This window comes from Meleagris gallopavo, chromosome 11, assembly GCF_000146605.3.
Source record: "Meleagris gallopavo isolate NT-WF06-2002-E0010 breed Aviagen turkey brand Nicholas breeding stock chromosome 11, Turkey_5.1, whole genome shotgun sequence".
NCBI lineage: Eukaryota > Metazoa > Chordata > Aves > Galliformes > Phasianidae > Meleagris > Meleagris gallopavo.
Window position 1 is genome coordinate 10,830,615 of NC_015021.2, and position 17,730 is coordinate 10,848,344.

At 42.3% G+C, this 17,730-nt stretch overlaps 1 protein-coding gene across 1 annotated transcript in view; it reads right to left on the reverse strand.

Moving 5' to 3' along the window:
• Positions 1-746: 746 nt before the first annotated feature.
• Positions 747-17,730, reverse strand: part of LOC100547843 (serine/threonine-protein phosphatase 2A regulatory subunit B'' subunit alpha) — a 17,111-nt gene continuing 127 nt past the window's right edge. Inside the window, 9 exon segments of the mRNA XM_010716717.3 lie at positions 747-4,315; positions 4,318-4,376; positions 7,441-7,547; positions 8,931-9,049; positions 9,599-9,774; positions 11,087-11,176; positions 11,747-11,795; positions 13,796-13,952; positions 16,176-16,277. Coding sequence (XP_010715019.2) covers positions 4,284-4,315; positions 4,318-4,376; positions 7,441-7,547; positions 8,931-9,049; positions 9,599-9,774; positions 11,087-11,176; positions 11,747-11,795; positions 13,796-13,952; positions 16,176-16,277 — 891 coding nt within the window. The 3' untranslated portion in view covers positions 747-4,283.

Genomic DNA, 17,730 nt, shown 5'->3' on the forward strand with positions numbered 1-17,730 from the left:
TACTTTTTATGGAAGCACAAGCCCCAGATATTTTTTATGTATTACATCTTTATACGGATGAGAATAAAAAGGTGGATCGCTAGCGATGCCTTCCTGAGAAGTGAAACAACAAAAAAGAGCAGCTTTGGATACATTAGAATAACTTCAGGTGTATGTGGTGCAGCTGATAGCATTCACTCTGACACTTACCACGTGTTAAGGTGGTACTGCTCATGCTGCAAGCACGTCTTTGTCCAGTCTTAACTACTCCATTTTTATAACTGAAGGGCCCTTGGTATTGTAAAGAAACCAGAGTTTGCTACCAAAAGGTGTGCAGTCCACAGATCAGACGTGTGTGGGTGCAGCCACTGGTCTCACAACGAAGTAAGAAGAGAATGCAGCACTTTTACTTCAGCATTTGCATGCGATGAAAGCAGAATATTTTTCTTTCTCCCCTCCGTGCCACTTGCAGAGGATCCAGGAGAAGTCTGTTCTAAGATTAAAATGAGGGACGTAGGAATTTGGTAAGTTGGTACAGGAGTAGTGCTCCACGTTGAGGAGGAAGACCTGAGGAAGGTGAGTGTTGAGACTGCTACTTCTCCCCGGTGTGTTTTAGCAGAGCTGCACCTCCTGGCTCCGTGGGGTTGCTGACAGGCAGCTGGATGGCGTGAGCTCAACAGCAGTAAGGCCGACAGATTTGGGACAGTACTTGGAGCTGAAGTGAACAGTAACACTCTGTGCCACCACTGTGAGACAGATTTTACCTCCTCATTTCAGAAGTCCTTTATTTGCCAAAAAAAAATGAAGAAATTACAAAGTAGAAATACAAAGATAAAACCATGCCAGCACAAAACGCATCCAAAACTACTTTTACAAAGTATAAGAACCTTTATTATTTAAATACTCAGTTTCTAGAACCATCACCCAGTGATACAGAGGAAAGATGGAAAGGCCAAGCACTGCTGACATGTTTTTCTCACAGTAACATGTGCTCCTTACTGAGGTTCACTTTTGATTGCGTAGACCTGCAACTGCTGTGGAAGCGCCGTTCTCCAGAAGCACACTTCTCTTCCTTTCTCTTCTTTCAGGCATTTTTTATTTCAGAAACTAAGCGGGGACCTTGTTTAGAGTCTCTCAAGTCAACTTCCTTTAATCCTTAGTTCACGAAAGCAGGAAGGTTTTCTGCAGTGTTTCCTGTAAACCTGAGGCTGCCTGCTGTCTTTTGCTGCCCGTGTCTTTTTGCAACACTGCCGCGTGGTGGCAGGCCGGCAGAAGGGGAGCTGTGCCAGCGCCTGGGTGCTTCTTGCTGGTGAAAAACGTGGTGAAGGAATTACTACTGAGATTGCAGAGAAAAAGAAAAAAATGAGGCTAGTGGCATACCAGCAGTAGTTGTATGTGGTTGTATTGAACCACATCTCCTGTCTTAACAGTGCAGAGAGGATATTTGTGAATGTGAAAATAAGGTTTTTTTCTAAGGACACAGGATTTGTTCTTGCCAGACAAAAGCAGACTGGAGGGAACAAACAAACATGTATTCTTTTATCATGCAGAACTGAAATTTCAGTCACTTTTCTGACTATTCATTAGCAAAAGGAATCCAGCTCATAATAGACTTACAACGAAAAATGTAAGATTTAAAGGTATGCGACATCCAAAGCGACGCTGACAGCTGCAGACAGGAGGCAAAATCACAGCCAAGTGGGTTCTGTAAGTGTTCTGTGCTGTAATTCTTGGGTTCGTTGGCTTCATTTCAGAGAGCTTCACAGCCTCTGAAGCTGGTGTGTGCTGCATGAGAGCAGGCACTGTGTCTGCAGTCCCAAACACCCTGGTCTTCTGATGTTGTAACCACCCCAGAAACTCCAGGAGCATGACAGGATGTCCAAATTTACCACGAGAAGTTATGACAGGGCTAAGTCACAAAGGGGGTGTAGAATAAATACCTCATTCACTGATTAATCTGTGACAGCTGAATTATGGTTAACTGCACATGGATTAGTAAGACAGAGAATGGATTTCTTCTCCAGAAAGCAAATACTACAAATTACTACATATACTTTCTGTAGCCTGTTCTTGCACATAAGGCAAAACATCTGCCCTAAGTTGTCTTTTATTCTTTTTCATTCCTTAGATTAGTGTCATTGTGTTGCCCTGCTAGAAGGGACAAATGGAATCACTGTAATTAGAGCAGCAGAGAACTTGTTTGTTAAAAAAGAAATCCTTGGGTTTGGGAGTGAAAGTACTCAGAAGAACAGCCATGAATGTCTGCCTCACATTACTGAAGCCAAAGCTTGAAAATGTAACAGGTGATTTTACCAGGCTTAGGATACTCCTCTTTGTTTGTTTGTTTTCTTTCCATCCTGGAATAGGTCAGGTTCTTCTCTTGTTCCTTTGAATAATCTTTGTTTTGGAGAGATTTAAAATTTTATCAAAGAGTAAAAGGCCACTTCAGGCCCAGGTAAGGAAGAAAAGAGGTGAAAGTGCTTTGTCTTGGTTCTTTCAGGTGAAAAAAGTAGAAAAAGCTGGTTATAATTGGCCATTGTGCAATTTCCATCTACGTTCATTTTTGCAATCATTTGCTTTTTTTCTGAATATGGATCTTTGTGGAATTATTCTAAGTAAAGCTTTTCCTTTCAGGGTTACGGTGGTGATGGAGATGTAACTCAGACATCCTGGAGTTGAACAGAGCTGCTCTTGTGTGCTCGTTGCATTTAAAGGGGCTTATCCTGCCTTGGTCAGAGTGCCCCCTCCTTAATTCTGTCACTGCAGAATGGAGATTACCTCAAAGTACCTTTGCTAAGAATCTGGGCATCCGGAAGTTCCCCAAATATATGAAAAAATCCAGGATCCTGGGATGTGTATATGCATCTAGATAAAATAGCAACATTGTTCATGGGAAAGGGAACAGTTCTTCGAGCCCATTGTAACTGATAACTTCCTCCCTTTCAGATTTTCATCTTGATGAGAGAGTTACTAACCTCAGCAAGGCAGCAGTATGTCCCACCTGGGCATCAGGAGGCAGGCGTGACACTTCAAAGGCTCCTGGAAAAGTTGAAGCTGCGTTGTAGTGATCAGCCAATTCCTTATTTGTTATTAACAGCAACACTTAGAGCATCTAGGGATGAATGTACCATTGGGCAGCATTTTTATGCACCAAACACGCTGGGATAACAGTGAGCATGTGTATTCACAAGCTATCTATCTACGAAGTGAATGGGTTCTATCTTTCTACATCAGTTGTGATTCCATGGGGAAACTCAGTTCATTTTTGCACTTACAGCAAGAATTCATCAGTTACACTGCTTTCTCTCTGAATCTTGGTCTGTTTCATGGGTGGGGAAAAAAAAAAATCAGTAATATTTGGAGGTTTTCTTTACCAGGTAAAGAATCCCTCTGTTAATAGAAATTTACCACACATGGGTAAGGCAGGTATTTTCATGATATCAGCTTAGAACCCTCCAGAAGGCTGCAGGATAGCAGTACAAGAGAAAGGAAGAGCACAGGAAAGAAACAGAACTGAAGCACACAGAACACAGCAGTTCCAGCACACCGGCTGAACAGTGCATGCATCTCTTGTAAATATACTAGAAAACCCTTCTACAGAGAAAAAAAACCACTATCCTGACTGGTATTCAAACAGGAGATCCTCTCACACACAAGAGAATATGCAGAAATATTAATCGTGTCATAAATTCTAAGAGAAACGTGACATCATTTTAACTGTTCACATATGCATACAATTTGTTTGGTATCATCTACAAGAGCTTTATATCACAAAAGGGGACCTCATTCTCCCTAGCTGCAGCCATGTTGCCTTGGTATTCAGGACACCAGCAAAACCAAGAACTGCACTGTGATTTGTGTTTTAAATGATTTCTAGACAAATATGTATAAATTAATTTGGCAACTTCTATCACTCCTGTTGTAAAGTCAAAGAGTCATAATGGCACAGGACTGAACCAATGGACCAATGACCGCTGAGATGTTGCATGCAGCTGTATGTCATTAGATGCTGGCATTTATTGCACATCTGGGGACATTTATATGAAAAGATATAAAGGAAACAAGGTGCAATCACCATTTTTAATGAGCGTGCACAGTAACACGTTGTAGAAAGCTATTTTAAAGAAATTATCTTATTGCAGTTACACAAGAAGGAAAAAAAAAGGGGGTTTCAAGTTACAGTGTACAAAATAAAACACATTGCTGCAATGACAGACTTAAGAAAAATCCCTAACTGTCCCTAAGAATCTTGGGACTGACTGCTATCCAGTTTGACAGACACTGATTACACATCTTCCATTTCTCTATGCTGAGAGATCTGAGATAACTAGTTTGACTTGTCTCCAGTTTCAGAGGGAGATAAGACTTCATCTGTCTCATAGTCTTCTTCAAATGATCTGCAAAGATAAAAGGTGTGTCTTTAAAAGCTATTTTTTGGTGAGAGCATTTTTCAGCTAAGTTATTTCAGCGGCCACTAAACCATGTGACTAAAATATGATAACATGCAGGCTGTTAACCTCAAGGAGCACGTTTGTAAAGCACCGATCACAGCGCCTGAGTAAGCAGTATTCTGACAGCTGACTCTCCTCTATCCATTCTCATTCTTAAGTTCTGAAACAGCTTTTCATTGGTGTTCAGCATTTAGAAATTGGAATACAGTTTTAGTCACAGATGCCAGTATCTTGCAGTAGCCTTAGAGTAGAAATAAAGTTGTTCAGGCACAGATTCAGCTGCTAGAAGAAACGTGGCTTGCTCAGACTTGCTCACTAACACGTGGTTTCCAAAGTATCTTTGAGCTTACAATATGCTTTCGTTTTCACAGAAAAATCAATTGTGGCCACACTGTCCTGTTCCTCTCCCACTCAGTTTGAAGATCCAGGTCTCTGTGCTTATGACTTAGGGAGGTTTGTCTGCAAATTCTCCTCTCCAACCAGTTGCAGTATATTGCTAATATTTTTTCCCCAGCCTCAGCCCATCACAAGTTATTTTCTCAGGACTCCCAAGAAATTCAAATGCTTTAGTTCTGAAAGCAACCTTGTTAAGAAGGCAATGTTGCAGCAGGTCTTCCAGTGGCAAGCACAGAAATAGCTCCAGTTTGTTCACTGATAAACTGCCCTAGAAAAAGGTTAACTCCTTTGATACCCTGGGTGGACAGTGCCAAAAAAAGAGCCATCTGCCACTTCTTGTGTTGCTTTTCCTCTTCTAAGTCATGTGCAGGCACAACAAAGCCCTGGGAGCAATTTCTGCCTGCCAATCCTTATGTTCTGCTGCAGAGGCTTCTGTGCCATCACCTGCAAAGTCTGTGAGAACAGTTTTGCTTTCAGAGCCTTCGTGGTCAGATTCAACTACTGCTTCTGCCTTTACACAAAAACATGTGCATGCATTCACCAGGGAACAGGCTCTCTTCTCGAAAACACACACAGATGTATAAACCAGAAAACATGGCTGAGAAGCAATCAGATCAGTTTAAGCTTCCAGTGAAACACCATGCTCCAAATTGTTGTTTTGAGTAAAAGAACACCTTTCTTTTCTCTTCTTTTTGGTGAGTGTGCTGTCCTTGTGTTTTTTCCAACATAGGTATTTAATTTACCACAGTAGTATTTGCAAATCTCTGAAGCTGCCACTCAGGATCAGAAGTACACACTGTAAGATCTCCCTGCCTTTCGACATTATGCAGACAGCACCTGACCAGCTCTGAACAGGCACAGCATCCTTGAAGCCTCTCTGAGCATCCACTATGTCTTGGTGAGATTCCTCTTCCACAGGCAGTGCTCTGTCACAGACAAGCATCCAGGTAACCAGACACCAACTGGTTTCAGAAATCCTCCAGTCAGAAAAGCTACAGACAGGATTAGGTCATAAATGTAGTGCAGAATGCCAACTAATTCATCTGCAATTACTGAACGATGGTTATTCTCAAATGTATACAGACAAACACTGAATTTCACATTCTGCCAGCTACCTTTGCTAAAAAATCATCTGCTCCTTCATAGAGCTCATAAGTCATCTTCGTTTCGTCCCACTCTGTTTCTGTCACCCTCAAAGGACAGCAGAAATGATGAATATGCAAAAACTCAATGCCTCTTTCTAGTAAATTTGTCTGGGCATCCAGCTCTTTGTTTTTCTTTTTCCCTTCCTTTTTTCCTTTGTGGTCTGTTGCTATGCTCCACAAATGAGATCTAATGCCGCTGCCATGACTACAGAGCTTTTCAGGGGCTCTTAAAAGCAAGCAGCAAGGTTGCTGACATGCTCTTTAGAGGAAGACACAGAGCTGTTTCAGACAGACTTCAAAAATCTGACATCACCTGCCAATTCAGTTTTGGTGAATTTGGTGATTCGTGGTCCTGCAAAGCTTCTACGGTAGATTCCTGTTTCTTTTCTGTACTGAGCACACAGGTGTTGCAGTGCAGGTGCAGGAAATACAACAATTTTATCTTCCATCCTGTGTTACGTCATCTTTCATTATGGAAGCCACAAAAAGGCAAGGCAGCTCAAAGGAGATGAATGAACAGTTTATTGCTGTTTGGATGCACATCACAGGGAGAAAGGGAAATGCAGCTCTCCGTGGCTTTGTAAATCCCAGTGGCCAATTAGTGGATGCTACTGTTATCCAAGCAGTTTCCATTGTGGGAAGTTTTGAAAATTAGGCAATCATCTCAGGACTCTTATTTCATGGCTCTATAAATGCTGCTCAAGAATGGGTGAAATCCTGAATCATGCAAGATTAACACCATGTAGAAGCACAACATATTTGTTCCAATGTGTCTTACAGTAACCATCAAGAGATCTCTGGAGAAATACTCTCAAGAAGATACGACCCCAGCCACGCGTACAGCAAGTCTGCATTGGGAGCCTCTGTGGAATGCATACAGAGCATTCCTGGACCTACTGCTCTGCCTAAATTCATTGGCTCTAAGGATAGCTGGAGCTATCAATACACATTTCTACACGTTTGCAAAAATTACTGTAAATACTGCAGAAGTCAACTGTTTCAAATAAAAAGTCTCCACAAGATTAGAAAAAGAATTACAATTTTGAAACAGGTTATGAAGAGCAAAGGCTAACAGGCATGAAGTCGGGCAGGAAGTAAAATTATTTGACTAAAATGAAGTCTCCACTAATACGGCAAATGTAACAGCTACAGCTTCTGCTGTAATGCTGTAATGATACCATTAACACATAGCCAGGAATAGCAAAAGTCATTTGAGATCTTTTTGGTACCGTTACCAAAAAAAAAATGCTTTTTCCTTTATCCCAGCTATCTTCACATCTGCGGCGTGTGTAGCTAATTTAAATGGTTGACAACAAAGAATTCAGAAGATCCCAAGCCCCTGATGACAAATTTACCAACAGAGCCATTTTGGAGCAACCACTTCAGGCTTCACCACGCTCTGATGCAGAGTCCTGATCTCAGCCAGAGCCAGGAATGTGTCTCCAGTGCAGTGCAATGCCTCTGCTTACCCTTCTTGGAGCTGTTCGTTCCCAGACTCCTCAGCCACAAGGATCTCGTACTCTTCAGCAGCATACCTGTCCCAGTCAGAAGGTTCAGGGCCATCATTTTCGAAGTCCTGAAGAGAGCAGACAGTCAAGCACACCATGTCTGCAACTCTTTACAACTACGTTTACAATGGGTCTCATGTTCTTAACTCCATGCACATGTGAACAGCCAGCTCTAGGAATAGTCATCGACAGTATCGAAACAGTCAAAAAATGTGTTAATTGAAAGACTCACAATTACCTTAAACTCACATCTGCATATTATGAAACACACAGACTACACGTAGACTACAAAACTCTGTGTGTGACCTGATCTGCCAACAAATCAGTCCCCCTCCACTTCAGAAATGCTGAATAACTACTGGCAACCCTGCCCATGGCAGGGGTGTTGGAACTGGATGACCTCAAAGGTCCATTCCAACCCAAGTTGGAATTCTACAGTAACTTCTGCGTATTTTCTTTGCTCTAGTTCACAAAGCCATGCATCTTCACAGTTTGCAATTGGTTAAAAGACTTAATTTGAAATCCTTAATCGGCAATTATAGCTGACCTTAACAGTTAGCTAAGGGGGAAAGTTTGAAAGGTTACAAAATAACATCTCTATAAACAGTTACCTCTCTGCCATTTAGTAAATAAGCCAAGGGAAGACAGGAGCAGGCAGGTGGGGCCAGGGAGTATAATTTAGGATGATCCTTAAAAAATAAAAACAGAAACCTAGAACATTAAATAGGGTGGTTCTGGATTTGGATATACTTAAGCCTAGAAGCACAGAACTACAAAGTTCCTCATACAGGTTATGCAGGAACCAGCTGAGAAGGAACCAGAGTTGATTTTGGCATCCCCACCACTTTACTATACTTTTGACTGCATAAAAGCCTTCTGGGAGATAGTTTTTAAGCTATAGTCACATCCGTTTTCAGTGGATATGCAAGGGGAACCAGAGGTGAGGGACTTCACACCAACAACTGACAGAGCTCAGGTGCCAGAACACCCTACAGCTAGTGTAACAAGAAATTACAGAAGTGACAACCTTTTCTATGTTTTCTGTCTGGAGAGAGGATGGTGAATGCTGCCAGACACAACCTGATGAATCACTGGCAACTCAGCAGGTGTAGGTCATTCTCTCTACAATCACACACTGCACCACCAGTGCTGGTGCAGTAGGATCAGCTAAGGCAATCACATCATAGAATAGTGGAATGGTTTGGGTTCGAAGGTATCCAAGACATCTCCCAGTTTCTGGTCACTTCTGGGTCTGTTGTGAGGTCTGACCAGGGAGTTCAAAGTTACATGCTGAAAATCTCAAGGTCAGAATATTCACAAACTCTTTAGGCAACCTGTTCCACTGTTTGACTGCCCTAAGTATGAAAAAGGTTTCTTTATATTCAGTTGGATTTTTCCTTCATCCAGTTTAATTCCAAAGGCCTGTATTTAGAAATAAAAGTGATTTATACCTTTTGCACTGCAAAGGGATCTCTCTGTTCATTGTCCAGGTATTTCTCTAAATTGAAGAATGTGTTATAGAACACATGAGCCATTCTGCATCTCTTCAAGTCTCGCAGGGTTACTCGTCCTGCAGAAACAAAACAAACAAAAACCCCACATGATACTGTGCTATTAAGCTTTTCCTTAGTGAGAAACCGGACCTGTTGTGGTCAGTTTTAAGGAAGTCTTGTTGCACTACTATGCTACAATATTGCAAAATCTCTTCCCAATCCTGACAAGAATATAAATTATTCAGTAAATTGGTGTGTATTAGTTCTCAATTGCACACACATCTGGAGGTAATATGGAGGTCTTCCATATTTATGTGAAATGTGAAAGAATGTGAAGGGGGATGGTAGTTTCACATCTAGGCCATCAGTATGTTCCACAGCTGGACTATACAAGACTTGCTGCTCCAGTGCCAGCAAGTTAATTCACAAGGTCTTTCAAGTTTTTCAGACTTCTTTATGTATAACATTATGCTGCAACAGCCATAATGTTACTGTTACTTTGTACAGTAATGCCAGCCGTGTGATTCTAACACAAGACTCTACCCACAAGTGGGTTTCAGGGTAACATTACTTTCTCGATCCACCACAGATCAAAGAGCATGGAAGCCCCATTAAACAGAACTTACCTTCTCTCTCTGGCTTAACAAGATCGAGCATCTGACACAGCAAGTCCTGAAATGGCAGTGGTTCTATGCCCATCACTTCCATCCGTTCGCACTGCTCCTCATAAAAGTATTCCAGTTCATACATGGAGAGCACCCCATCCCCATCCAGGTCCATGCAGCGAAACCAGTATTCAATGCTAGAAAAACAGACAGGATTAGCGAAAGTACAGTGACTGCATTAGAGAATCTCTACAGCACAGATTGCAGCAATGCGCATTCCCCTTCCCCAGTTCTGTAATGCTCCTCTTTGCCCAAAGGCTGGCATAAATCTAGGAACAAAAATAACCTTTGTGAAGGATTAGGGCACAGGCCAAGGCTCATGAGTGTCACCTGATAGTTCTCTTTTTGGTGACTTGTAAGCACAGCCACCTTCACGAGGTGTTTCACCAGGTAGCTCTAGCAAGTGCCCAGTGTGCACTGCCAACTGTCTCACACAGGCTGTGGTGCTCCTGCCCCATTCAGCATCAGAAGTTAGGCAGATACAACCAACTCTGAACCCAGGACACCGGCTGTCCCATACTCTTTTATATAAAAGGCAGTGCTTTAAGGCAGCTACACTCTATATCCTACCTTCCCCTCTAGATAGTCCAACCATGGATTTGAGTTCTTTTTCTCATCTTTACTCAGAGAATTCCTTGCCCTAATAACTGCATGCAGATCCAGTTCTGCTCTGCACAGTAGTCTCCCACTGGCTGCACAAACCAGGCAGGTGGGTAGGTTTTACTAAGTGACACAGTCTCCCTACAGACTCTTCTTAGGAACTTGCTACATGCATAAAGGGAACCTTCCTACCAGTTGCAAACATCTCATGGGTTTACCCCAGAGCCAGAGGTAGGCCAGGAAAAGTGACTGCAGCCCCTGCTATTGCTACCACTGACCCCCCACTGAAGTGCACCCCAGCCCTCACAGCATGGTTGAGATATCAGTTCACATGGCCACAAAGCTGCAGCCACGTGAGCTGAACTCTGCCCACTACACAGGAGCTCAGTGCTGACAGATGGTATCTACAGCTGCCTCTATAAAAAGGGCCAGGGACCGCCCTTGTGAGAAGCCATCATCTGGTCTGCAGTCAATGAGATCAAGACCTATAGGGAAGTATGATGGAGACAAAGGGGGAAAACAAACAAATTCAGTTTTTATGCAGCTCACTATTGCTCTCCAAGCAGTTCCTCACAGTGGTAAAATCGCACTAACCTCATGAGCATGGGGGAACCAAAGTGACTGATGGTTACCCAGGACACTTAACATTAAAAGGAAACTCTCCTTCTACGCAATTTCTCCTCAAGATAGGAAAATTATTCGACCAAGTACTGACAGTAAGTTGTCTTCTTCCTAATAATCATGGAAACTCAAGCTGCTGTCTGTTTGAGAAAGCAATAAGTCACAGAAGTTTCTAAAATCCTATCTGCTCATCTTAGTATTTTACTAGGACACAGACATCAGTCAAACCTTGTAGCATTTCTTTTGTCTTCCTCTGAAATCAGCAGCCACACAAAATCAGCATAACTCATGCGGCCTTCCTTCTGAACTTCATTTCCTCTGAAAAAACAGAAAAAACAGGCTTCTTAGTACTCAGAATGTTATCAACACAGTTTTTAAGAAGCCCCAAATCACTTGTAAAAGAAAATGGAAACATGATTGCCCACTTAGCCTGTACTCCCTGCACTTCCTACCAACAATCCTCCTGCCCTTTCTCCCAAGCACAATGCTTGCTGCCTGGCTGTCACCACAAAGCTGAGGCTCACCTGCCAAGTATCCTCACACAGCAGCTGATGGGCTGTGCTATTTTTCTGAGGCTTTGCACCAATGCTGTCCAGCTATCCCTGTGCCACTGTTGGACAAAAATACAGCGTCTGCACGCTCCCACCGGCTATGCCAGTTATAAAATATTTTCTACTATGTGTTCTACAAAGATGTATTTAAGTGATCATCCTACTGGATTTTTTATTTACTTTCTAAAGATATCTAAAAGTGCCACTCAATTTTCAAGCAGCTTCAACTGAAGCATCATGTTGGAAGCCATACTCTCAAGAATTCCCACTGATCTTGAATTTCTAATCAGCCTGACAGAAATTCACTTCCATTCCCAGTCAGCATGCTATTCCTCACCTCACCACAGCACCGCTGAATATTCGCTCAATAATCCTGCTTGATAGAGCTGGAACAAAGAAAATAGACAAAATGAAGCAACAGGTCACCAGAATAATGACATTCAGTTATTTAAAGTGAACTCACACCAAGTGATTTCCCATTGCTAAAACAAAGCTCTACCACACTGCCTGTCTAGATACTTCACTGGTCTCTGTTTAGCAGCACTTAGCGAAAAACAAAGATATGCCTGCCTTTGTATCCTACACCATTACTTCCTCTCAACTATGGCCACCACGTGTGATCTGGATTCTTGCAGTACATCTTCCAGTATGGGAAGTATTACCCCTAGTTTGCTGCAGTAGGACTAATAGAAGGAGACTACTTCAACATGTACTGCAAAATTACTTCAGCTGTCAAGCAAAAATCACATATCAAATCCATACAAAAACATTTTAAGCAATGCACAAAGTGTTGCAATCCCCTGCTTCAGAGAAGCACAATGAAAAACAAGCATTATTTCAAGCGAGTTGAAGGGCTTTGCCAACCAGGAAAAGTGTGGGGCTGGTTGCTATAGTACAGAAGCAACCAAGCAATAAGTATCACTCTTCAGCAGGACTTTCACACTAACCTCACACTCCAGACCACTGAGACACTTTCTTTAGACCTGCTGCTGCACCACTGTTCTGAAAACATCTCCCCTTCACCCTGCCCACAGCACTCCTTCTCTCTTCAGCACCCCAGCACTCCGTGCTCTCAAGCTTCCTGTGTAAGAGGTGCTCCACTCCCACACTCTACCCTTCCCAAAAGGACCTACTCACCTATAGAATCTAGTTAGGCACTCCTTATCCTCAACCCATCCAGGCCTCTCAGCAACCTCCTGACCTGCTATGACTGCCAGAACCCCCATGACCTTCCCGTAAACACTTCCACCCCAAGGACATGGGCCACCACAATACACACAGACCTACAGCGTTGTCAGTCCACACTCCCTTCTTTCCTTCTCACTTCAGCCCTCCAGGATCTTGGCCCCTATGAAATATGGTGTCCCCTCCAGATCTCCAGCAATTCCTGACAATTTGTGATACCTCCAGACCCCTGTAACTCTATGCATTGGAGTTCACCTTTCACCTCTCCCACTACCTCCAAGTCACATCTTGTGTCTAAATATCCCATTTCTCCAAGCCTAATTCTCTATCCTAAAACTACTTTCCTAAAAAGTGTGGCAAACACATCAAAGAGTTCAAGGCAGCTTTATCTTCAAAGTTAAAACATGCTGGTGAATAGCTCAAGCCCTTGTCCAAGACACTTAGTCAGGAATCCCAAATGTAAGTGCATGGGCATATCATGCTCCAAGAACACAGATAATCTTAAACACAGCCCATCTGACTGGGTGCCTCCACCCAGCCCAGCGAACAAACATACAGAACAACTCACACATACAGTGACTGTTTTCTAGCACGCCTTCTCAGCCTTCCAGAACTTGCAGAGCAAGGACTTCCTGAGCCAGAGGAATTACTTTTGCATTATTCACCCCTTCAAGGATTTTTATTCCATTAATTTATCTATGGCACTTGAGCCTTTGAAAATTTTTAGGATCTGCTCAACTTGTGGCAAAGTGTTCCAGAATGAACTCAAAAGATAATCCCCAGATTGCATTTGCAAACCAAAATTCATCAACCTTTGCTGGACTCTGAAACTTCTCTCATCCAACAAGATTGCAATTTGGCAATCTTTAAAGTTCAGAGAGGCTTGGCCTTCTTGTTCATACTTCAACTACCTGCAAAACCCTCAACAAAAAAAGAGCTAGTTTGAAAGCATTATTAGCTTGTCCTTCTGGCAGCAATCCACTGAATCTACTCATGAGGAAAACAGCATCTGCTGCGTTCTCCGTGTCTAAGCCCTTACAAGTAAGTCTGTAAATCAGCATTTGTTTATGAGATGGATGCCTCCATTTAAGTTTTTTTGAGGCGTCAAATTAACTAAATTAAAGCTAGGCTTTACTTTTTATTGGGAGCATTCTGTTTTCAGCAACCACTTTCCTCCCACCATAGCTTGCAGGCAGCATACCTTGATCACTGTACCTAGCCAGGTCCTTCTGGCTGATATAAAGGTCATGGTCAGTGTCCAGCTCCCAGAATTTACAGTATATAACATAGAAGTGCTCATAGGAGAAATAATCTGTGATCTGATTTATGTCATCCTCTTCTTCCAAGAGAGCAAGAGTCTGAAACAGTACAAATAAAGAGGGAAGTTAAACCTAGACAAAGAAGCAATTTAACAGCTCGAGTCCTCCAACCTCTATAGAAGCTGGGCAAACACAGCTCTGAGAGCTAATCCAAAACGTAGCCCTTCCTCACTGTAGGAAATTGTTCTTGCATTTGATATTTAACAGGCAGTTATAAAACATCTGGCTTGAACATCTTGGTTAGCATATGTGCACAATACTTTTGCCAATCCCGTAAACAATTCCTGTTAATTTTCAGCCATAGCGAAGAGTCATGCAGAAGAACAAGACAACTGCTGTCTCAGCTGGGATCCATTAGTTGTGAACCATCTCTGACCTGTACCAGAGGCTCCTAGAGCCATTTACCACAGCAAATGCACAGGAACTGAGCTGTATCTTGACACTGCACTTGCTTGGCTCCTGAAGCATAAAATCAACCCTTACTCCAGACTCACGCCTGGACTGGGGAAGGATCGATCCCAGGCAAATTAAACCAATCACATTGATTTTCCTGGCCTGCTGCTGACAGAAATCAGTCTAGTTTAACTGGATGGCTTGGGCAGATTTTCAGCCATAATTTCTGTTACCATATCCCATTTTGAAACATTTAGCAATTGTTTTATTTCCATTTTATGCCTTCCTCTGTCTTTTCCTCCCGTGGCAGAAGGTATCTCACCTTTAATCCCCACCTGCCTTTCCCTGAGCGCTGCAGCCAGAGGACAGCAGATAGCCTTCTCAATACAATGAATCAAATCAAACGAGCTACGGGTCTTATCCTCCTCTGCCCTCACAAACCCTCAGAAGGAAGGACAGTCAAAGAGCTGTGTCCCTGAGACAGCAGGCCTAGTGGCAGTGGCCAGTGAACACCGATAGTTCACTCTCCTCTCTTCATTATCTCTATATCCTAGGAAGCTAATTGAGCCAGCACAAAACTCTCACATCCCATTAACCATCACATTCAGTAAAATTTCAGACAGGAACAACAGAGCAGCAAACCTACCAAACTATTCTGATTTTCTGACATTAAAGTCACCTAGGACTTAAGACATGTCTGAACAATCACTCACTAGCTTCTTAGGTCTCTTCGTGCCTTTGCAGACTATGAACACTCGAGGAGGTTTTTCAAGAACTTTTTTTTTTTTAAATAGCTCATGTCAGAGTATGCCATTTACACATACAGCAAAAAGCTGTCTAAGCAAGTCACGGTCCCCAAGCTGAACTTCCCTGCTGCAGAAGATGAAAATCAGAGTAGCTACGCAAGAAGAAAGAGATGAACATATTAAGAGAGAAAATGAGTGAACAAAGATGTAGTATAAGTTGGAAGGATTTACTAACAGCAGACGGTAGGGAGGAAAGCTTGGTCTGGCATGAGAAGGAGCACTGATTATTAGCTGACGTGACAAGTAGGGCAGAAGAATCTGAAAGGAGGAGTATGTTTCATGCTTGAGGCTTTTGAGAAAGTACATTACATCTAGACAGTGGGATGCAGCAGGGAAATCTCACTGCATTAACTGATTTACCACCTCGACCTTTCAGTCTAAAGGCTTCTGGCTTTTTAGGCTGGGATGGAATCAAGCAGCCTTAGACAGTCTTAATCTGGTGCTCTTTTGGGTAAATTATACAACAAACAGAGATCTTCATCCCAAAACACCCACCCACCATTCCCTCCTCTGATGTATCACAGGAATTGTAACAAGTGCTAAACTCAACAGCTTTTCTGGAGTTTACTGCACAATTAGAAATCAGTACAAACTAGGTGATGCATCCTGAGATGCTCTGTCTTGCAATTGCACGCTGCAGTGTGCCTGTCCTGCTGGCAGAGGACTGATTGCCAGCTGAGTCAAGAAATTGGCTGTGCTACTCACCACATATCATAGTCCATCCACCAGCTATTCTTGGCTTCTTAGTGAGCCACTTAACATAGATAAACTGTGTCTCCTGCTTTCCTTTCACTTTAGCTAGATTAGGAGCTAAGAGCCAAACTGCCAGATGCTGTTTCAGAGTTTTGAAAGTACCCCTTCAACTTCTACCCGCTGCAATCTTGGCTGCTCTGGTCCTTGGTCTTGTCTTATCTTGACTCTGAAATACCTCCTTCACCAGTTCTGCCCCTATCCTGGCATTAAGCTGGGCACTGAGTTTGCCTTACTACAACCTCGCTGAATAGTACACAGGAATAAAGGAATCAATGCATTCTATATCCCATTCAGGTAGAAACCAACATACTTGCAAGAAGTTGCTTTTCCTCAGCTCTGTTAGGGTGATCTTCCCAGACCAGGATCGATTGACTGTGTAGAATATCCTTTGTATAACCTGCAAGACAAACAACTTTCATTAAACCAACTCCCTGAAACAATCAGTTAGGGAGCTGAAATGGAGTAGCTTAATTTGGATTATTCACTCATCCCAAGGAGACTTCTTACTGAAAACTTTCTGTTGTGGTTGTTAATACTATTATTCTTAATTACTTTGGAGTCTGAAAGTAACATTTGTTTCTGAAACAGTATTGTTCATTTCCACTCTGCAGCTATTTTCACAGTTCTTAATTAATCTTTGAACATGTATTATTTAAGTAATACATTCACAGTGCTGACAAATCACTCTGAACATTTTTCAGGCTTCAGGCACTGCAGCTTGCAAGGACCTCAACTGATAGTGTTCTGCACTTGTGAAAAAAGAAATCAGGGCTGTAGAAGAGGAAATAGGACATGCAAATGAAATCCACAGGTGTTGTCTGACCGATTGTGTCTGTAACAATACCTCACCTTCTTGGTGGCTCCACTAAAAATAATCGATAGAGATTATCTGTCTGCATTTGTCTTAGGGATGTTTTTACATCATTCATCTCCTTCACTGTTTCTCATAAAAGGGATTAAAGAGTATGGTGGGGAAAGCACACAATTCTGAGAATCTATGAGGAGCAGTAAACAGTGTGAGAATGAGTGCTCACAAGTACCTAAAAAAGCAGGCTGAACTATTTATTCCTAGTTCACTCCTTCTTAGCACATCAAGGACAGAGAAAATGCAAGTGTGTGATCAAGAGCATGCAAGAATAAACTTGACAACATGAACAAGAATAAATATCACTAACATGACATGAGAACATGAGAAACTAGAAATGTAATTAATGACTATCAGTACTGAAGCCTATAGAGTATAATCCTTGTAAATGAAATCTAACACAAACTGTTATGTCTCTGACACGTTGACATATTAGCCTAGGATTTTGGTAAGTCTTAATAGAACATGCTACTCCAACATAAAAGCTAACTTCACAAAACATGGGTATTGTAAGGATACAGATAAGACTGTGATGGGTCACTCTGAGCCCAAAGCAGAGCTGCAAGTGGGCAAGGACCATTTAAGGACCATGCTTTGACTCAGACACACAAGGGCAGGCTTCTCAGTCCAGAACAGATTTGGAAACAAGTATGAGATCATTGCTAACACTCTGCTTTGGATACAAAGAACAGTGAGACAATAAATGCTGATGAGTCCAGATAGTTTAGGGAGCAACAAGAATGATTTGAGGACTCAGAATTTACCCCCAAAAGAGAGAATAGTCAACTCAGCTTACCATGATATCTACTGGTAACTATCCTACTCCTTAGAAGCCTACAGGGGGACATGCAGAACAGCAGAAGGACTTTTGTCTCTCAAAGTAGATATCTAGAGGATTTTATTTATTTATTTTTTAAATAAACACTGCCAGTTATTAACCACTGGGACAACCTGCAGCTACACTGTGGGTTCTTTACCACTCCAAACATCAATCACAGAT